The sequence below is a fragment of the Lagenorhynchus albirostris genome, chromosome 3, assembly GCF_949774975.1.
Source record: "Lagenorhynchus albirostris chromosome 3, mLagAlb1.1, whole genome shotgun sequence".
Taxonomy (NCBI): domain Eukaryota; kingdom Metazoa; phylum Chordata; class Mammalia; order Artiodactyla; family Delphinidae; genus Lagenorhynchus; species Lagenorhynchus albirostris.
Window position 1 is genome coordinate 81,447,941 of NC_083097.1, and position 22,935 is coordinate 81,470,875.

Consider the following 22,935-nt stretch of genomic DNA (forward strand, 5'->3'; position numbering starts at 1 on the left):
AAGTAAAAGTATCACAGACCTACTATGTGCCAGGTACTGTGAGAGGCACTCTAGTCATAACACACAGAACTGATACAGAGTTGATACAAAACAATCTCTGTCCCCAAGTTGTCAACAGTTTTGACAGCTTTCAATAAGTAATAATAATAAAGTTTGGACAGTGCTTTGGTATGGGAAATATAGTTTGATGTTTGAGCTGAGGCCCAAATGAAAAACAGATGCTAGTCAGAGAATATGTAGTGGGTGCCAGGAAGGGGGTTCTAGATAAAAATAGTAGACGAGTAGAAATAGAAAAAAAGGATGGTGCTGAAAAATGTAGTATGGCTAGAACATACTGTTTGGCCCATGAAGTTTAAGTGTCAAGAATGCAATTAAAGAGAGAAAAAGATACAAATTCCTGAAGGAAAGAGTGATGGAAAACCACATTTAGATCTATAGTAGCTATCATTTCATGCAGTCAGGCTCCTAGTCACTCTGAGGGCATCTTCTCCTTGAGATACCCCTTCTCCTTGGAGTGAATGGAATTAAATGTTTGTGGTAAGAGGAACGTTGATGGAGGATCAACCTGCAGTTAAACGAACTTTTGACTTGAGACTTACAGATGGGCATGTGGAGTACATCTTGACACAGGCAGAGAAATTTCGGCTTTGCATCTGGAAAGATGGAGGGAGGATGTCATATGAAAATTATTCTTTCATTGGAGTATTCCAACAGATAGGATTTTTAAAATTTACATTCATACAATAGAACACTAAATAGTAGTGAAAATAACTCATAATAGTGCCGACATGCATCAACATAAATATAGCCCATACCTATCACGCTTAGAGAAAAATCCATTGGTAAATTGATAAAGTATGATTCTACTTTTACTCAGATTAAAACCATGCACAATAAACCATATATGATTTAGTGATATAAACATGCAGTAAAATTATCATGGGAAATCAAGGGTTCTATATTTTATTTTGTTATGAACATACGTTAATATATATGTTAAGGTTTCTATTAACAAATAAGGTTATTTGTTATGAGAAACTAGTTCCTTTGCAACATTTCTAACATCTAGTGCCCTCAGTACACAGTACATCACAAATTCTTCTCGCCAGTAAAATTATTTTCTATTAATTATCACATCTTAGCATATCTAGGTGTCTGACTATACGAGGGTATGATTATTCTCTCTGGTTAACAGATAGTTTGAAAAGCAGAGATTTCACAGCAAGTGCAAGAGCCAGGCCAGGCCACGCCAGGCCTTTTGTCTATAGCCTTGGGATCCTTCCTGAATAGACACAACCCGATTATTGACTGTGAAAGTCCCCCACAATTTATCAAAGAAGGACTGTGGGGCGCTGTGCTCGCCAAGTCAATAGTCATTAGCTCTATGTTGCTATTGAACACTTTAAAAGTGGTTCAGGAAAATCTATGAGTTCAATATTTTGGGAGACATCAACCTATGTGTCCCTGATGTTTTTCCCAACCAGGGCCCTGATTTTGATAAAAACAAGCTTCCTTGGTTGAGAGTTTTACCGTCTTTGCAGCTGGGGTAGTCAGATATTTAAGTTTTGGACCAGGTCCTCAGCTTTCTCTGACTTCAAAAGAAGAAGGCATCTGTGTGATCTCCCAGGGAGTCCCTTTCTTTATCTTTTGTATTACTTTTCAGTTACCTGTCAATTAGTAGTAGCTTTTTATTATGTTTTTCTAGGGCATCAGTTATGGTGCTTAACAATAGCCATTCAATCCCATTGTCCTTAAAATGACCATTTCCCCTTTACCTGTTACTGGGGTTAGTATACCATCTGAATTCACTGGGTGGCCCAGAATTCCATATCAACTACTTTATTTTTATTTATTTATTTTTTGGCCTTGCCACCCGGCATATGGGATCTTAGTTCACCAACCAGTGATGGAACTCGAGCCCCCTAAAGTGGGAGGGCGGAGTCTTAACCACTGGACGGCTAGGGAAGTCCCATATCAACTACTTCTAATGAACTGTTGTTTATCCCTCAACTCACATCTATGGGCTCTTAGGGAGTTCCCTATGACCAAGTGACAGAGAGGGAAAATTCTGGTCTGGTTCTCAGATGGGTCAGCTTAATAACTTGATGTAAGCTGAAAATGTACACCTGCTGCACTTCAGCCAGTCTAGGTATGGTCCTACAGGACAGTGGTGAGAGAAAATCCTTCCAGTGAGCAGAGTTTGGAGTAGTATCCTTGGGCATTCACTTTGTTGAATTGGGACCTAGACAGACAAAGATTGGAAGACAGAAAAAAAGCAAGGCTGGAGTATTATATGCAGATGGATTTGGGGAAGGCACAAAGTTTGTGGATTATTGTGCATCTCATATTAATGTATGATAGAGACATAAAGCCTCTATCACAGAAGAGATGTTCAACTGCTAAGTGAACAAGATGGCCCATCCTGCTGATGTCAGTAAGCTCATTTCTCAGCCAGCACAATGTTTGTGCAATGGGCCGATGAACAGATTGTCCATGGTGGCTGAGATGGAACTGTGCATGGACCCAACAATGTGGGTTCCCTCTCCCTATGGCTGATTAGCTATTGCCACTGCTGGATAGATAAACTGTCAATGGCAGCAACCAGTGCAGGCCCTCAAGTTGAATTTGGAAGCATGTTGAAGCATGTTGGAAGCATGTTGAAATTAGACCCTTTCAACCTTGGAGGAGGCAGTGATTTAATCCCACCAGAACTGACAAAATTTTGGATATGAATTTGCTTTCCTACATAGAGTACTTCTGCCAACCCTACCATCCAGGCTCTTACAAAATACCTAATTCATTGGGATGGGATCCTGCAAATTTCCTCAGATGAACAAGACAATTTTATGGCAAAAAAAGGTGAGGCAACGGTGACTTACCGTGGAATCTACTTGTCTCATTACACACCTTATCACCACAAAGTGCCAGACTAATGTGATAATGGAACTATCTGTTCAGTAAAATGTCAGCTCAGAGCCAGAGCAGGTTTGGTATGCTGTTCTTTAAGATGTGCAATATTCATTAAACTAATGTCCAATATTTGGTGCTGTGTCCCTAATATCTAGAACATCAGTTTTGTAACCAACTAATAAAGGTACCATTGGCTCCTCTTCCCATTACCCTTGTCAATCCATTTGAAAATTGTGTTTCATGTACTCACAGTTTAGACTCTTTTAGCTTATAAGCCTTGATTTCTACTGTGGGAATGTTTTTTCCAGGGGACACAGTAAAGATCTCAATGAACTGGAAGCTAGAATTACTGCCTTATCAAATTGGGCTGCTCATGTGCCAATGAACCAATAGGAAGGAAAGAGGTTCTGATGCTGGCAGGGTATTGACACTGATCATGACAAAGAGTTAGAGTGGGTGCTATTTGATGGGGAAGGGGGAGGGTATATATGGGACCAGGAAGATTCACTGGGTGTGTCTTGGTGCTTCGGGGCCCAGAAATAAATCTGGGTGGATGATTGCAGCAATCAGGGTCTGCCACAGACAAGTCAACTAAGTGCTCAGACTCCTTGAAGATTTGGGTCACACGTTGGGCAAGAAACCCACACTAGCTGTAGTGAGGGAGCTCTGGGAAAGAAGATGATGAATACCAATTATGACGTGGAATGATTTACAGATGATGGAACTATAGCTGCCAAACTAATCCTCACATATAAATTCTTCTGTAAAGTTTACAGCCAACTAACAATTTGGAGAGTTGGTTATGGATTGGAATTAATGGAGGGCCCAAGCCCATGCAAATGGTGCCCTGGAAGGACTATAGCAAACACCTTGGGTAGTAACTCATTTCTTCTCTGCCTCACCTCTCATTTCAATCACTAATTCAGCAAACTGTATTGTGCAGGCGTGTCAAGTGTGCATTGTCCTCCTTGCGTGCTCCTTGGGTGCTTTTCTAGCATATGCTTTGGGACACCTGTGGGAGCTAGCTTAGAATTCATATGTGCAACTCAGAAGTTCAGGGAATTTATGACTCATAAAGAAACTCTCAGTGGAAGGTAGGATCTGATGGATAATTGCTTCCTTTTTACACCCCTTGAATCCTGAGATCCTTATCACAAATTTCCTCAGATAGTCCAAGTGGGATTGCACACTCAGTATTCACAGAAGCAGTCAGTTGGAAAACATATCTTTATATAGGCTTTCTCTCCTTTACTGTTACACTTTCCCCATGTCTTAGCCCACTCAATATGCTATAACAAAATATAATAGACTAGGTGGCTTATAAACAACAGACATTTATTTCTCACAGTTCTGGAGACTGGGAAGTCCAAGATTAAACCACCAGCAGATTGGTGTGTGGTTTGAGGGTCTACTTCCTGGTTCAAAAACAGCCATCTTCTTGCTGTGTCCTCACATGGTGTAGGAAGTGAGGGAGCTCTCTTGGGTCTCTTCTACTAGGACACTAATCTCATTCATGAGGACTCCACCCCCATGACCTCATCACCTCCCAGAGGCCCTCCACATACCATGACATTGGGGATTGGGTTTCAACATAGGAATTTTGGAGGGACACATATATTCAGTCTATGGTACCCTGGTTCCACACTTCTGTTTCCTGGAAGCATTTGCCCTATAGAGTATTTACATTAAAACCCCTTTGAGTTGTGTTTTAAGAGGAACCTATACTGTGAATATGACATACATATGCACATTTTTCTATGAATAGATTCCTTAATTTTATTATCTCCACATGGTCATACATCTGCCACTTTACAAAGCATTGGAATTGATAAGATCTCTAGAGGTGTGATGATAAAAGAAGACAAGAAAAATCTTATCGAAACATGTTTTAGGTAAGGACATAAAAAAAGGAGCCCACAGAGAAGAGAGAAGGCATGGTCATTGAATGAGAAGTAGTATTAGAAGGTTCCCATTCCACATCTTGGAAAGTTTGGGCATATGGATTTTCATATTCTGGAATCATCACAAAATCAAACTTAAAAGTCATGGTAATTTGGAAACATGTATTGAAGTGACAGAAATAAATCACTTTAAAAAGTCATTACTTGGAAGTAAGCACAAGATGCTTTCTTTTATGTGCATTCCTTCAAGTTGGAAATACAAAGTAAATATTAAGACAGAGACATTTGGAAGTGGAGGGTTTTGTATAGTGGATCATTTCAATAGGTCTGCGGTTACTTGGTCTTTGTAGTAAGTGCTTGGTTTAGGGTGAATTTCAGCTTTATTAAAACTTGTAATTCAACAATGATTCTGGGCAGGTATGGTCAGGAGCGGGGTGGAAATTGTGTAAATTCCATAAGCAGGGATTGTTTAATATTTCAGTTTTTTAGGATAATAGTTTCTCAAACCCTACTCATTAGATTATAAAAACAAAAAAAGAAAAAACAACAAAAAAACCCACTGGGTCTTCTGTGTTAATGGAGTATTGTTTGTCTTGATTTTACCACCTGACTACAAATCACCTTCAAAGTAGCCTGTGTTCTCTGCCTGGCCCCTTCTGTACTGCCCTAACTCTCTGGGCACTCTAGGAATAGAGCACTTGCCACTAAAGGATATGATTATTTATTTTCATGTTTTTCTCTTTCATCTAAAATGTTATAACCATTAGAAAAGGTATTCCTCATGTTTCATAATACTGCCTAATAGGTAGTATTACTTTACAAAAGTTGAATAAATGTAACCATTTTATAAGATAAATTATTTTTAGATTTTACATGCCATCAAGATTTGCACATACATATTAAAAGAATTGATAAACTCACATAAGAAAACATGCCATCAGTGTCTATAGAATTAAATAAAATTACCCCATAAATGAATGCCCAGTATATTGATAAAGAGTAGGACTGTGAACCATGAATACAGATGATTATTCTAACTGCTCACAAGAACACTAACAATTACAATGTCTGTAGAAAAGCAGAAAGTATTCGTGCTTTTCTTTTACTAAGCCTATGTTTTACCTTTGAGAACTCAGCAAATACAGTCTTAAAATAAAAGCCCGTATTTTAAAGAAGAAAATCCTTGACTTATTAGGAGAGCCTTCAGAAATATTTCTTCACATATGTACATGGTAAATATTACACATTGGAGCCTGCATCTACCGTGTTACTGTTCTCTACCTGAGAGACAAACGATCTATTTGAACACAATGACCGTCTGCCCAAATCACGGAGATGGACGAACACAGAATCCAAAGCAGCACAACTCTGGTGGTAGTGATCTTTCCTGGAAAACATCTGCTACCAGCTGAGTGTGTTTACATTTTGGCAGCACTGGCAGATGTGCTTATATACAGCCCATCTGTGTGGTGATGGAGGCTGGAGTGAAGGAAGCTGGGCTGGACAGACAGCAGAGACACAGCTTACTATAATACACTGAGTTGTTCTGGAAAATGCAAATTATCACCTCATAGCATGTTTTTTCCTTCCTGTGCTATTAACGTTTTAAAGCTAACTAATTTGTGTATTGCCCAGGATAAGCAATAAAGTTTAGGTTTGGGACTGCTCTTAGGAATGTAGTCATGGTATGATTACTATTTTAGAAAAGAGAGTAATTGTTACTGTAAAAATTAATGTAAAAAGTTTAGAGAATAAATATATGTTTAAAATATTTTCCTATTTGAAAATATTATTCAAAAAATATTTTGGCCTGTGGGAGAAGAAAACACTGAATAAAGTAAGCATCGACCTTTCTAACTGAAGCTTCTTATCTGTTCCCTTCTTTTGTGTTGTTTGCTGTATTCAGAAGTGTTATCCAAAATCTGTTCTGAAGAACATAATTTCATACTTAATGGAAGCTATATACAAAATTATCCATGACTTTTTAAACAATAGAAATATCTCTCTTTATCTCAAGATTTCTCTGATCTTTTTCTATGTTAATGTATTTTCTGAATCTCCAAGGAAGAGATATACAGAGTTGTCATCCACTGAGCACATTTTTTGGAGCCTGTCCTGGACCAGTGTTCTCTTGTGTTCACTTGAGAAATTCCACTTTGGGGGCTGAGTCAGAAATCAGCAATCTGGAAGCAAAAATATTTTTAAAAGAGATATTTATGTTAGCATTAGATTCTTTCACATAATTTATTGATTGAGATTCCAGAAATTAAGTACCTAAGTGACGGAAGTCTATCTTTTAAGAATGGATTGAATAATACTTATAGTCTTCTGAGACTATTTATTTATTTGTTTTGCTTTCATGAACTCATGCATGATGAAGCCAGTATATAGGGGAAATCATTTAAACTGCTCCTTAATTTGGAGATTAGGTTACTTCCATTCTCAGGAAAAGAAGGAAACTAGTAAAAAAAAAAAAATCAATATAAAATGGATGAACTTAGTCATCTGCAGAATTTCAACCTTAAGATATTTCTGTAAATATCATCTAATGCTAAATTGCTAATGGAGATGAAACACCCAGATTCAATTAAAATGTTTGTATAGAAATCTCATAATTAGACTCTAAAATAACTGCAGTATGATCAATTTTGTGGTACATAAAGTCAGATTCTAACATAACAGTAATTCAGCTTGCATGAAAAAAATACAGGAAGAGTTTGGAGCAAGAATTATCAGTGTTTATGCAGCACCATCCAGGAGACACTGCCCTGGAAGGCATAGTTCTTCTTGTTATTAGAGATAATCATTTGTTTTTCACTTATTAGACTGCCCCAAAGTCTATATGATATACCCTGCCTATAGACTTACCTCAACTTTTAATCTGTGCTCCATAAATAATGACTTATTTGCAAACTAAGTTTCCCAGGAAACTTCTTGCCAGTTAAAAAGTATTGGCATCAAAATCTGATCATTGGGCTTCCCTGGTGGCACAGTGGTTGACAGTCCGCCTGCCGATGCAGGGGACACGGCTTCGTGCCCCGGTCCGGGAGGATCCCACATACCGCGGAGCGGCTGGGCCCGCGAGCCACGGCCGCTGAGCCTGCGCGTCCGGAGCCTGTGCTCCGCAAGGGGAGAGGCCACAACAGTGAGAGGCCCGCGTACCGCAAAAAAAAAAAAAAAAAATCTGATCATTAAGGAGGTGGACGCTGAAGTCAGACAGACCACTTGGATTCAAATCCCTGTTTTCTCACTTCTGAGCTTTGTGACCTTCAGCAAATCACATAATCTCACATCTATAAAAATGGGATATTACAGCTCGCATCTCACAGGCCCATGATGAGGTCTGATTATATCCCAAGAATACAAAGGGATTCCCCACTGTATATAGATTTTTGAAAGTAAAAGTTAATTATGCAAATACAAATAAGATTGATATTCATCAACCATTGTTAATGGTTCATTGTTGGTCTCTAGCAAATGTTTCAAAATTATAAAAGGTTAAAAGTGACCTCATGAAAACAAAGTTAATAATTTCTGGAGAAAATAGTGCAGTCTGAAAACATAGACTAGCCAGTTCTAGAAAGCCATGGAAGATTTAAATATGCGGTTTTCAGAATCACCCCCTGGAAGGTGAACTGCAAACAGCACCAAGTGAGTGGAATAGCAGTCAACATCACAAGCCACAGGGAAGCCATATGAATGTGCAATGTGTAAGGAGCCACTGGCTTCTTCAGCCACGAAGCTGGAGTGACCCACTGACAACAGTCAGTGGGAATACAAATTGGATATCAATGACTGTAACTTGTGTAACACTCCATTCCCCCAACCACAAACAGAATGCACTACACAGAAAACTGTCAAGGATCTCCTGATGTTCATGGGCTTTTGATATTGTTCATATTGCCAGGTATACACTTTAAATAAATGATTTGCCAAATTACCAATGGGTGGGGCTGAGGGGGAGAGAAAACAGAAGCACTAGCTAAAGCTTGTTAAAGCTTTACACTACCATATGTTGACATGTAAAGTGGAACAGAGGTCTTAGATATAAGAGATAAGAGAAAAATTGAAAAAAAATGGGGGTTTAATTTATTTTACAGTTTTACAAATGATAAAACAGTAACACCCAATTGCTATACATAAACAAAAGGAAAAACAGTGTTGAACAGAATGAACTTGACAGAATAAACCTCATCTTTCAATTCCACAAATGATGTAAGAAATACTCAGTAGCAGTTATCCTGTGCAGCAATACTATCTCTGTAAACTCTTTTTTTCCCCCGCTATATACATTTGAAACACTTGTGCTTTTGCCTACACAAAGAAACAGCATTTATTAAAAAGTGCTACTTAAATGGGGAGACACAGAGTCAGGAGCCACAATCTGAAAACTGCAATTCAAATACATTGCCAGCTTGAAGACGTTTTTTTAATTTTTTTTTTTTTAAAGATTTGGATACACTAGACCCTTATTGTAACTCTAGGTATGAACAATGTAGAATTCAGTTATAAATAGATCCCTTTAAAGCAGGTTAGCAACTGAAGTTTCAAAAGAACTTCTTTATTCTAAAGTGGTCTTATCTCCAGAGTGCTTCACAGTGCAGGCCCCGAAGACATTAGCATAACACAAATCTAGTGTGTGTATGTTACAGACTAAGTGTGTATACACACAGACACACATATATAACATTGTATATATGCATCACACATGTCTATTTGTACTATATAGATATATCTATAACACATATATAATAAAATATCTATTTCTAGGTGGGCTTTATTTGGATTTTCTTCCATCAAATAGGAACAATAACCCTCTCTAGCTCAATCTGTCAAACGTTGGTATATTGATGTCTGATGGGGAAACTCTCAAACTTGTAGAGGTAACAACTAACTATACATAACTCTTCCTACACCCCTTCCACAATTATAGATACTCCAACAATAACCACATGAAAACAATTCTTTTATGAACCAAATACCACACTGTTTGCATTATGACTAACTGGCTCAATTAGAAATAAATTACTTTGTTCACCCTTTTCCTGTGTACTAGCTTAATAACTAGTTGGTATGTACACTACCTATAGCATTATTTAAATAAATTGTTTTTGTAAGCATATATGTAGAAATTCCCATTAGCAACTGATATATATTTCGTATGATATACAATACATAAAGACATTTGAATGCCCAGCACCTTCTTTCAGACAGAAAAACTTCCACAGTCATTTCATCAGTCCTGTGGGCTGAATCATTAGATTTGCCCAGAAAAGTCTGTTACTGATTTATTATTTTTATTCCAGCAACTTAATTTTAAGTATAGAACAGGCTGGGTAATAATGATGAAAATGTTTCCATGGCCTCTTCATGTCAACAGCACAGTAACAACCATGTTCTCTAAAGGACAGGAATATTTCACAATCAGCTGCCTGAGCATTGCCAGGTACAGGTTTAAATCGTGAAAAGGAAATAAAATATTAAAGAAGTGAACGTATGATAGTCTCAAAAGAAAAAAAACCCCAGATATTTCAAGTATGTATTTATAATTTGATTTCATCATTATCCCTTTTGCCCCCTGATCGGTTAAATCTCAATTCTTTTTCTTATTCTTGCTGTTAGCCTTCAGTGATTTCCTTGCCCTATCCCCGTAAGAAGGCCACAGTGGATCGCGAAGGGGAAGGGGAGATGGAAAGGTATACAACAGGGAATGAATTGGTCTTGTACAGTTTGTCTTCTTTGAACACTAAATGCCTTTAATTGAATTCATTCTTGAGTATTGAAAGTTCCCTGAGATGAACAAAAATAGTCTCAGTCGATACTGAAGCCCTTTTTATATGCTGAGCATTTTCAGAACTGGGCACTGTATTTAGAGAACACAAAGCATAGGGTAACAAAGCAATGTGAAGCTAAAAAGGCACTACTCTATGTACATCTATGAGATAAACAATGCACAGAACAGTGAATGTCTGGGATGCTTTTGCTGTGGCCTTAAAATTGTTTAAACACATTTGTTGAAAATGCAGTAAAAATGGCAAGGTACCTTGCTGCTGCTTTTTAAGACATACTTTTAATGAGTTCTGACATGTATTTTATCTACAAGAATTTACTCATGACTTCAAAATTTTTATTGAATTCAAATTAAAGGCTACTCAAACAACTTGTCTGCAAATAGTCCAAATTAAGTAATTACCTACTTTTGATTCATTGGGTAAATCAGACTTTTCAACCTTACATTCAAAATATTTATCTAGTACTTTAAAAACTTCCAAGAGGTAAAAGGTTCAATGATAAAAGTACATCATATTCTATCCATTTTTAGCTATGTGTCTTTATGGATTCTATTTTATGGGTTCTATTCTGTTTTCTTAGAGACACATAAATTCTCAGGAAATATAATCTTCTGTATCTCAAGGTTCTATCATATTTTTAAAAAGAATACCACATATTATTAATATATTGAGAACTGTAGTTACTGTGAATATCCTTTTTCTTGATAACAAATATATATATATATATTCTTTATGCTATTCATTCTTTTTCAGACGGTCTTCCCTAAGAAACAAAACATACATACTCCTCATGCTATTTCTTCTTTTCTCAGACTGCCTTACCTAAGAAACAAGAAGTAATCTATGTTGTTTCAGGTCAAAAGTAGAAATGGGAACGCAGTATTTCTGCTTTCTAAAGAAACAATTTACCATCAGAATTACCTACCAGCATAGTAATTACCAGAAATTGGCCTATTGGTCAATTCTATTATGTGTTAAAATGTTTAAAAATCACTTTATAAAGAATTTCGTGTGTTTCTCTGAAAACACATTAATGTGATAATGTGAATAAATTTAACTGTAGAAAAAATATTGGTCAATTTAATTAATCTGAAGTGCAAAATACTGATGTACAGTTTCATTGTTAAACCTCTTAAAATTAATCATCTCCGTGATGAAAACAATACTCTATTAATCATATTATTTCTGCTCTAAGAAAATTTAACAATAATCTAGAGAGCATGCCAATCTTTCCATCTGAATAACAAGGGGGATATCAAAGAAAAGTCACATTTCAGCCCTATCAAACATTTATTCTAATGGGCAAAATGCTTCCACAAAATCATTATGAAATGTAAAAGCTGTGGAACCTTCCTTCAAATAAAAATAAAATTTGAATTTGGAAAATTTAAAATGCCTAGAGACAACTTTCGCTTTAGTAGCATAAATAATATATTAATATGTTATTTTCATGAAAGGAAAATGGTTTGTTGTGTAGACACATCAGTATAATCTTTGGTACCAAAAGAACATTTTTTTTCCTGCTAATTTTACCATCTCAAATGACAGAGTTTATCTTTCCTTTAGAATGGCTCAAAATTACTGAGTGATACAGTTTATCTGGTACCTTCTACACTGTTGGGAAAAAATCTGGAGGTTTAGAGTTGTGCAAAACTTTTTTTTACAAAGTCATTGTGTGATAACCCTTTAAAAATACAAGAACTTTAAAAATGATCACTTGAAGGTTATTTATCTCATTCATTTTTATCTCAGAAGGATTTTCGAAGCACCCCAATACCCAAACCAAAAGAGATTCCAGAAGGCAAACAGAACAGAAACAAAAACATAAAGTTCATGATCAGACTCAGAATCCTGACTGAAGGCATTTATTTGAGTTATTTAATCTTATGGATTTCACTGCTCAAACTGTTTCCATCTTGATTTTTGCTGACAGGACGGTTCAGTTTCCCCAAGGGCTGAGTTGTGTTCCTGGGTTCCTCTTCTCATGTGCTTGGCGTTGCAGTGGCAGCCCAACAGTGATGAACATTTTTGCTTCATTAACTAATGACGAGTGCATTGTTGGATCTTGTAAACACTACTGATTATACATTCAAACTGTGTTCTTAGTGGAAGTGGCACTTACTAGGACCCTTGAAGTCAAAATACTTAATTTTCAGAGCACTTTGCAGGTATTTCATCAGTTGGTAGTGCATTTCTCATGAACGTCCTTTATCACCTTTCAGATAAGTGGTGGATGCTGAAACCCAGTCTCGTTTTGGATCCTGTTTTCAAATCTTAGGAAGCATCTTCAAGAAAAGAAGTGCATATTCAGTCTGTCTGTATGTTTCAGATGTGCTTTATTGCTTTATGCACTTTCCTGTTGTCAGTTTCAGAGCTCCTCTATTATGTAGCACATTTAATGTTTTGAATTCTAATGGCATTCTATGAGGGCTTGCATTGGAAAAGTACCTGTATTTTAAGTCATCATAGTAATGATATTTGACAGCTTTTCCATTCAGATCCTTAGGGAATGGCCAGAATCCATACAGGTGAATTTCATCACAGAATCTTGTGGCTAGGGTATACATGAGCAGACCTGTGCTGGGTCTTTTGATGGGAACTTTGTTTGTCAGCCAGTAACTGGGGAAAAAAACATACACACAAGAAAAGAATTTAGAGAAACGTTCAACATACCCTACAGCAAGTACACTTTGTATAATTAAAGTAAATGAAATTTGAAAAGTAACTGTATGAATGACATTCAAAAGACTGCTGAAGAAATAATATATTTCTTAAGAATTTAGAAAGTTGAATGCATTTATTTTATCTTTCTTATCCTTTATTTTCTTGCTTATTTTGCGGTCATATGAATAGCCAAGGGACCTGGAATGTGAGTAAATATTACTGTGGAATCTTGTATTCAAAAAGAACTAGAACAAAACATTTATATAACCTACAGAGTAGAATCTTCTCAGAAAGGGTTAAATATGACTGCAAAAGGTACAGTAATTGGGCAGTGATTAAGTAATTTTCCTAGATAAAGAGGATTTGAAACTATGCCTATAGGTTTTCAAAATCTTTAATATTTCAATTAAAAATCCAAACAAATAAATGCTTTGCCTGTATTATACTGACTTATTCAACTCCAACTTCTAAGTCACATTTTACTAAAGCTAATTAAGAATATTGCCTCAACCTGCAGAACAACATAACACAAATAACAAATATTTGTAAATAGTTCACCACTTATGCCATTTAAAATTTTGTTAGACAGGCAAACATATTTCAATGCTGATAAGTATTTTATACTATTCATTAAAAAAGGCAATAAAATACTCCAAAATGTTTGATCCACCACTGTTGCCAAACTTTCGTCACCTGAAAAACATGCACACTCACAACTTAATCATTACCTCTGGCAGGGAAGGAGGTGGCCAATACTTATTGGCACATTCATTATCTTATGTGGAATCAGCTACAAGTTAAGGAAGAGTGTGGATTTTCTCTGACATTCAAAGTTGTACAGTTATAAATAAAGTCAATAAATTGTTTGGTCTTTTTATTTTTATTATCTCTTATTCAGGGAAATATATACGTGGTGATCCAAATATGAGGGCAAGATTGTTCAATTCTGGTCATTGCTGTACTTAAATACTTGCCTCAGATTTTACATAATATTATTTCCTTTTTCTTAAAAAAAATAATTTATGAAGCTTTCCAGGCTGGATCATATACACGTAGACTACTGAATATGAAAAAACCCAAATTTTGTTTTATTTCATTTGGTTAAAGAAGTATTCAAACCTCACTACAAACATCAAAAAAGAAAGGGAAAAATATACTTAACCATTATTATTCCTGTTTATTTTTTCCCTTCTTTTTCACCCTTCCTTTGAACCAGGTTTGACCTTTCACATTTTTAATTTTTCTTGTTGGGTGAAGGCCATGTGCTAAATGTTGTGAGCAATGTGAAATGCATTATGAGCCTTTTGTTATCACAAGTGTTTTGAGAAAGCATATTCTCAGTAAAGAGGATTCATAAGGAATTTTTAGAGAAGAATATCTAAGAATTTTCTCATAACCCAAAGGTATGAGCACATATATTGTTAGCATCTTGAAGAAATCACAGACATAGATTTCATGCAAGGAGAATAGTAAAACCACAGTCTGAAGGCTTTGAAGAAACTTTGATACAGCCTGAAGCTCTCTCAGCTCTGAGAAAGCAGGTGTTCTTAACATGAAATGGTTATTATAGGAAAGTTTTGTGAGCATGATTTGTGTGTGGTTACAAATGCCAGCTGAGGCAGTTGGTTAGTTTAAAAAAGTGCATTTATTTATAAATTTTTAAAGTGAGTGAAGCAAATTCATACTCAGTCAAAAAAATGATTATTTCCATCAGGGAATGTCAATTATTGGAAATAATTTGGCAGTGTGAAGGTCATGCTGAATTATCTTATTTCTAAAGCGGGGAAAAAATAGCTAGAAGAATATAACGTAATGCTATATCATTTGTATGGTATTCCAAGGTCACATTATATGTAATTACAAGATCACATTATAAATAAGCTTTGTGATGTTTGGCTTATAACAGTTTGAATAATTTCAAAGAAAAATAAACTACCCATTTGTCAGGACGTTTTTGGAGAACCAATGCAAAATAAATGGCTCTTATTGATTTCTAAAAAGAAATCAGAGGAAAATAGGCCTTAACAAATGGCATCAATATTTAACAGATAAATTGAAATAAAACCTTAAAGCAGGTCAAGAACTACCGTCATAAGTAGTAACATTCTGTGAAATTAAAAAAACATAAGGAGAGAGGAGCTTCAAGGTGGCAGAAGAGTAAGACATGGAGATCACCTTCCTCCCCACAGATACATCAGAAATACATCTACACGTGGAACAACTCCTACAGAACACCTACTGAACGCTGGCAGAAGACCTCAGACCTCCCAAAAGGCAAGAAACTCCCCACGTACCTGGGTAGAGCAAAAGAAAAAAGAATAAACAGAGACGAAAGGATAGGGATGGAACCTGCACCAGTGGGAGGGAGCCGTGAAGGAGGAAAGGTTTCCACACACTAGGAAGCCCCTTCGCGGGCGGAGACTGCGGGTGGCGGAAGGGGGAAGCTTCGGAGCCGCGGAGGAGAGCAGAGCAACAGGGGTGCAAAGGGCAAAGCAGAGAGCTTCCCACACAGAGGATCGGTTCAGACCGGCACTCACCAGCCCGAGAGGCTTGTCTGCTCACCAGACGGGCGGGCGGGGGCTGGGAGCTGAGGCTCAGGTTGCGGTCGGATCCCAGGGAGAGGACTGGGTTTGGCTGCGTGAACACAACCTGAAGGGGGTTAGTGCGCCACAGCTAGCCGGGAGGGAGTCCGGGAAAAAGTCTGGACCTGCCTAAGAGGCAAGAGAATTTTTCTTCCCTCTTTGTTTCCTGGTGCGCGAGGAGAGGGGACTAAGAGTGCCACTTAAAGGAGGTCAAGAGACGGCGTGAGCCACGGCTATCAGCGCAGACCCCAGAGACGGGCATGAGACGCTAAGGCTGCTGCTGCCACCACCAAGAAGCCTGTGTGCGAGCACAGGTCACTATCCGCACCTCCCCTCCCGGGAGCCTGTGCAGCCTGCCACTGCCAGAGTCCCATGACCCAAGGACAACTTCCCCGGGAAAACGCACAGCGTGCCTCAGGCTGGTGCAACGTCACGCTGGCCTCTGCCGCCGCAGGCTTGCCCCACATCCGTACCCCTCCCTCCCCCCGGCCTGAGTGAGCCAGAGCCCCTGAATCTGCTCCTTTAACCCCATCCTGTCTGAGCAAAGAACTGACGCCCTCAGGTGACCTACATGCAGAGGCAGGGCCAAACCCAAAGCTGAACCCCGGGAGCTGTGTGAACAAAGAAGAGAAATGGAAATTTCTCCCAGCAGCCTCGGGAGCAGAGAATTAAATCTCCACAATCAACTTGATGTACCCTGCATCCGTGTAATACCTGGATAGACAATGAATCATCCCAAACTGAGGAGGTGGACTTTGGGAGCAAAGATATATATATTTCCCCCCTTTTTCTCTTTTTGTGAGTGCATATGTGTATGCTACTGTGTGTGATTTTGTCTTTATAGCTTTACTTTTACCAGTTGTCCTAGGGTTCTGTCTGTCCATTGTTTTGTTTAACTTTAAAAAAATTTTTCTTAATAATTATTTTTTATTTTAATGACTTTATTTTATTTTATTTTACTTTATCTTCTTTCCTTCTTTCTTAGTATTTTTTCTCCCTTTTAATCTGAGCCGTGTGGATGAAAGGCTCTTGGTGCTCCAGCCAGGCATCAGGGCTGTGCCTCTGAGGTGGGAGAGCCAAGTTCAGTACACTGGTCCACAAGAGATCTCCCAGCTCCACGTAATATCAAATGGTGAAAATCTCCCAGAGATCTCCATCTCAATGCCAAGACCCAGCTTCACTCAACGACCAGCAAGCTACAGTGCTGGACACCCTATGCCAAACAACTAGCAAGACTGGAACACAACCCCACCCATTAGCACAGAGGCTGACTAAAATCATAATAAGGCCACAGACACCCCAAAACACACCACCAGCCGTGGATTGGCCCAACAAAATGAGAAGACAGAAAAACACACAGCAGTTGAAGGAGCAAGGAAAAACCCCACCAGACCAAATAAATGAAGAGGAAATAGGCAGTCTACCTGAAAAAGAATTCAGAATAATGATAGTAAAGATGATCCAAAATCTTGGAAATAGAATAGAGAAAATACAAGAAATGTTTAACAAGGACCTAGAAGAACTAAAGAGCAAACAAACAGTGATGAACAACACAATAAATGAAATTAAAAATTCTCTAGAAGGGATGAACAGCAGAATAACTGAGGCAGAAGAACGGATAAGTGACCTGGAAGATAAAATAGTGGAAATAATTACTGCAGAGCAGAATAAAGAAAAAAGAATGAAAAGAATTGAGGACAGTCTCAGAGACCCCTGGGACAACAATAAGTGCACCAACATTCAAATTATAGGGGTCCCAGAAGAAGAGAAAAAGAAAGGGACTGAGAAAATATTTAAAGAGATTATAGTCGAAAACTTCCCTAATGTGGAAAAGGAAATAGTTAATCAAGTCCAGGAAGCACAGAGAGTCCCATACAGGATAAATCCAAGGAGAAACATGTCAAGACACATATTAATTAAACTGTCAAAAATTAAATAGAAAGAAAACATATTAAAAGCAGCAAGGGAAAAACAACAAGTAACACACAAGGGAATCCCCATAAGGTTAACAGCTGATCTTTCAGCAGAAACTCTGCAAGCCAGAAGGCTGTGGCAGGACATATTTAAAGTGATGAAGGAGAAAAACCTACAATCAAGATTACTCTACCCAGCAAGGATCTCATTCAGATTTGATGGAGAAAATAAAGCCTTTACAGACAAGCAAAAGCTAAGAAAATTCAGCACCAACAAACCAATTTAAAACAAATGCTAAAGGAACTTCTCTAGGCATGAAACACAAGAGAAGGAAAAAACCTACAATAAAAAACCCAAAACAATTAAGAAAATGGGAATAGGAACATACATATCGATAATTACCTTAAATGTAAATGGATTAAATGTTCCAACCAAAAGCCATAGACTGTCTGAATGTATACAAAAATGAGACCCATATATATGCTGTCCACAAGAGACCAATTCAGACCTAGGGACACATACAAACAGAAAGTGAGGGGATGGAAAAAGTTATCCCATGCAAATGGAAATCAAAAGAAAGCTGGAGTAGCAATTCTCATATCAAACAAAATAGACTTTAAAATAAAGACTATTACAAGAGACAAAGTAGGACACTACATAATGATCAAGGGATCAATCCAAGAAGAAGATATAACAATTGTAAATATTTATGCACCCAACATAGGAGTACCTCAATACATAAGACAAATACTAACAGCTATAAATGGGGAAATCGACAGTAACACAATCATAGTAGGGGACTGTAACACCCCACTTTCATCAATGGACACATCATCCAAAATGAAAATAAATAAGGAAACACAAGCTTCAAATGATCCATTAAACAAGATGGACTTAATTGATATTTATAGGACATTTCATCCAAAAACAACAGAATACACTTTCTTCTCAAGTGCTCATGGAACATTCTCCAGGATAGATCATATCTTGGGTCACAAATCAAGCCTTGGTAAATTTAAGAAAATTGAAATCGTATCAAGTATCTTTTCTGAACACAATGCTATGAGACTAGATATCATTACAGGAAAAAACCAGTAAAAAACCCAAACACATGGAGGCTAAACAATACACTACTTAGTAACCAAGAGATCACTAAAGAAATCAAAGAGGAAATCAAAAAATACCTAGAAACAAATGACAATGAAAACATAATAACCCAAATCCTTTGGGATGCAGCAAAAGCAGTTCTAAGAGGGAAGTTTATAGCAATACAATCCTACGTTAAGAAACAAGAAACATCTCAAATAAACAACTTAACCTTACACCTAAAGCAATTAGAGAAAGAAGAACAAAAAACCCCCTAAGTTAGCAGAAGGAAAGAAATCATAAACATCAGATCACAAATAAATGAAAAAGAAATGAAGGGAATGATAGCAAAGATCAATAAAACTAAAAGCTGGTTCTTTGAGAAGATAAACAAAATTGATAAACCATTAGACAGACTCATCAAGCAAAAAAGGGAGAAGACTCAAATCAACAGAATTAGAAATGAAAAAGGAGAAGTAACAACTGACACTGCCGAAATACAAAGGATCATGAGATTACTACAGGCAACTCTATGCCAATAAAATGGACAACCTGGAAGAAATGGACAAATAGTTAGAAATGCACAACCTTCCCAGACTGAACCAGGAAGAAATAGAAAATATGAGCACTCTAATCACAAGCACTGAAATTGAAACTGTGATTAAAAATCTTCCAACAAACAAAAGCCCAAGACCAGATAGATTCATAGGCGAATTCCATCAAACATTTCGAGCAGAGCTAACACCTATCCTTCTCAAACTCTTCCAAAATATAGCAGAGGGAGGAACACTCCCAAACTCATTCTATGAGGCCACCATCACCCTGATATCAAAACCAGACAAAGATGTCACAAAGAAAGAAAACTAGAGGCCAATATCACTGATGAACATAGATGCAAAAATCCTCAACAAAATACTAGCAAACAGAATCCAACAGCACATTCAAAGGATCATACACCATGATCAAGTGGGGTTTATTCCAGGAATTCAAGGATTCTTCAATATATGCAAATCAATCAATGTGATACACCATATTAACAAATTGAAGGAGAAAAACCATATGATCATCTCAATAGATGCAGAAAAAGCTTTTGACAAAATTCAACACCCATTTTTGATAAAAACCCTCCAGAAAGTAGGCGTAGAGGGAACTTTCCTCAACATAATAAAGGCCATATATGACAAACTCACAGCCAACATTGTCCTCAATGGTGAAAAACTGAAAGCATTTCCTCTAAGATCAGGAACAAGACAAGGTTGCCTACTCTCACCACTATTTTTCAACAAAGTTTTGGAAGTTATAGCCACATTTATCAGAGAAGAAAAAGAAATAAAAGGAATCCAAATTGGAAAAGAAGTAAAGCTGTCACTGTTTGCAGATGACATGATACTATACATAGAGAATCCTAAAGTTGCTACCAGAAAACTACTAGAGCTAATCAATGAATTTGGTAAAGTAGCAGGATACAAAATTAATGCACAGAAATCCCTAGCATTCCTATAGGCTAATGATGAAAAATCTGAAAGAGAAATTAAGGAAACACTCCCATTTACCCTTGCAACAAAAATAATAAAATATCTAGGAATAAACTTACCTAAGGAGACAAAAGACCTGTATGCAGAAAATTATAAGACACTGATGAAAGAAATTAAAGATGATAGAAATAGATGGAGAGATACACCATGTTCTTGGATTGGAAGAATCAACATTGTGAAAATGACTCTACTACCCAAAGCAATCTACAGATTCTATGCAATCCCTGTCAAACTACCACTGGCATTTTTCACAGAACTAGAACAAAAAATTTCACAATTTGTATGGAAACACAAAAGACCCCGAATAGCCAAAGCAATCTTGAGAACGAAAAACGGAGTTGGAGGAATCAGGCTCCCTGACTTCAGACTATACTACAAAGCTACAGTAATCAAGACAGTATGGTACTGGCACAAAAACAGAAATATAGATCAATGGAACAGGATAGAAATCCCAGAGATAAACCCACTCACATATGGTCACCTTATCTTTGATAAAGGAGGCAAGAATATACAGTAGAGAAAAGACTGCCCCTTCAATAAGTGGTGCTGGGAAAACTGGACAGCTACATGTAAAAGAATGAAATTAGAACGCTTCCTAACACCATATGCCAAAATAAACTCAAAATGGATTAAAGACCTAAATGTAAGGTCAGACACTATCAAACTCTTAGAGGAAATCATAGGCAGAACACTCTATGACATAAATCACAGCAAGATCCTTTTTGACCCACCTCCTAGAGAAATGGAAATAAAAACAAAAATAAACAAATGGGACCTAATGAAACCTAAAAGCTTTTACACAGCCAAGGAAACCATAAACAAGACGAAAAGACAACCCTCAGAATGGGAGAAAATCTTTGCAAATGAAGCAACTGACAAAGGATTAATCTCCAAAATTTACAAGCATCTCATGCAGCTCAAAAAGAAAAAAACAAACAACCCAATCCAAAAATGGGCAGAAGACCTAAATAGACATTTCTCCAAAGAAGCTATACAGACTGCCAACAAACACATGAAAGGATGCTCAACATCATTAATCATTAGAGAAATGCAAATCAAAACTACAATGAGATATCATCTCAAACCAGTCAGAATGGCCATCCTCAAAAAATCTACAAACAATAAATGCTGGAGAGGGTGTGGAGAAAAGGGAACTCTCTTGCACTGTTGGTGGGAATGTAAACTGATACAGCCTCTATGGAGAAAAGTACAAAGGTTCCTTAAAAAACTACAAATAGAACTACCATATGACCCAGCAATCCCACTACTGGGCATATACCCTGAGAAAACCATAATTCAAAAGGAGTCATGTACCAAAATGTTCATTGCAGCTCTATTTACAATAGCCAGGACATGGAAGCAGCCTAAGTGTCCATCGACAGGTGAATGGATAAAGAAGATGTGGCACGTATATACAATGGAATATTACTCAGCCATAAAAGGAAACAAAATTGAGTTATTTGTAGTGAGGTGGATGGACCTAGATTCTGTCATACAGAGTGAAGTAAGTCAGAAAGAGAAAAACAAATACCATATGCTAACACATATATATGGAATCTAAGAAAAAAAATGTTAATGAAGAACCTAGGGGCAAGACAGTAATAAAGACACAGACCTACTAGAGAATGGACCTGTGGATATGGAGAGGGGGAAGGGTAAAGTGTGACAAAGTGAGAGAGTGGCCTGAACATATATACACTACCAAACGTAAAATAGATAGCTAGTGGGAAGCAGCCGCATAGCACAGGGAGATCAGCTTGGTGCTTTGTGACCACCTAGAGGGGTGGGATAGGGAGGGTGGGAGGGAGGGAGACGTAAGAGGGAGGAGATATGGTAACATATGTATAACTGATTCACTTTGTTATAAAGGAGAAACTAACACACCATTGTAAAGCAATTATACTCCAATAAAGATGTTAAAAAAAAACACAAATAAAATACAAAAAAAACCCCATAAAAACCATAAGGAGCTAATCCAAATGCCATCAGTAAGAGTTTACTATGTGCTTATATAACTTTAATGTCATGCTTGAAATTGTTTAGGCTAACCTAAACTATCAAGATTCAGTATTTCCCTAGGAATACAGTACAATTTTAAAGTATCTGAGAGTGTCCACTTATATACAAGCTGACATTTAAATACTACACATTTCTTGTGAAGAATTCATCAAAAATAGACTATTAAATTTTTAACCCTAATTAGGAAAAAAAGATGGAAAACAATGCATTGATAAAATAATGAACTATTCATACTCTAAGTCAGTACAAGCTGTTCTAATTTTTATTTCAAGTTCATATCTGTTACATTTTAAAATTTAGCAATGTTTTCAATTTAGCAAATAATCTAGTTTCCATTGTATGTATTTCTTTTTATAGAAATCGATGTTTTAAAATCATAAAATCCATGCAGGCTCCCTGTAGAAGATTTGAAGCAAAAGGAAATGAATGAGGAAGAAAACTATTACCTAAAATCCAACCACATAGAGATAATTACTGCCACAATGTGCTGCATCCTTTTGTTTTTCTAGCTGTTTTGGATCTTAATATATAT

The 22,935-nt window shown here is 37.1% G+C and overlaps 1 protein-coding gene across 2 annotated transcripts in view; it reads right to left on the bottom strand.

The window, feature by feature from the left end:
• Positions 1 to 12,446: 12,446 nt before the first annotated feature.
• Positions 12,447 to 22,935, bottom strand: part of ST8SIA4 (ST8 alpha-N-acetyl-neuraminide alpha-2,8-sialyltransferase 4) — a 100,887-nt gene continuing 90,398 nt past the window's right edge. The window contains exons 5-6 of one of the 2 annotated variants that reach the window (XM_060146172.1): positions 13,052 to 13,222; positions 12,447 to 12,888 (exon numbers count right to left, since the gene is read on the bottom strand). In XM_060146172.1, the coding sequence (XP_060002155.1) occupies positions 12,822 to 12,888; positions 13,052 to 13,222 (238 nt within the window). In that variant the 3' untranslated portion in view covers positions 12,447 to 12,821. Of the gene's footprint in view, positions 13,223 to 22,935 lie in introns of both variants that reach the window. The other variant, XM_060146171.1, reaches the window with a different exon arrangement.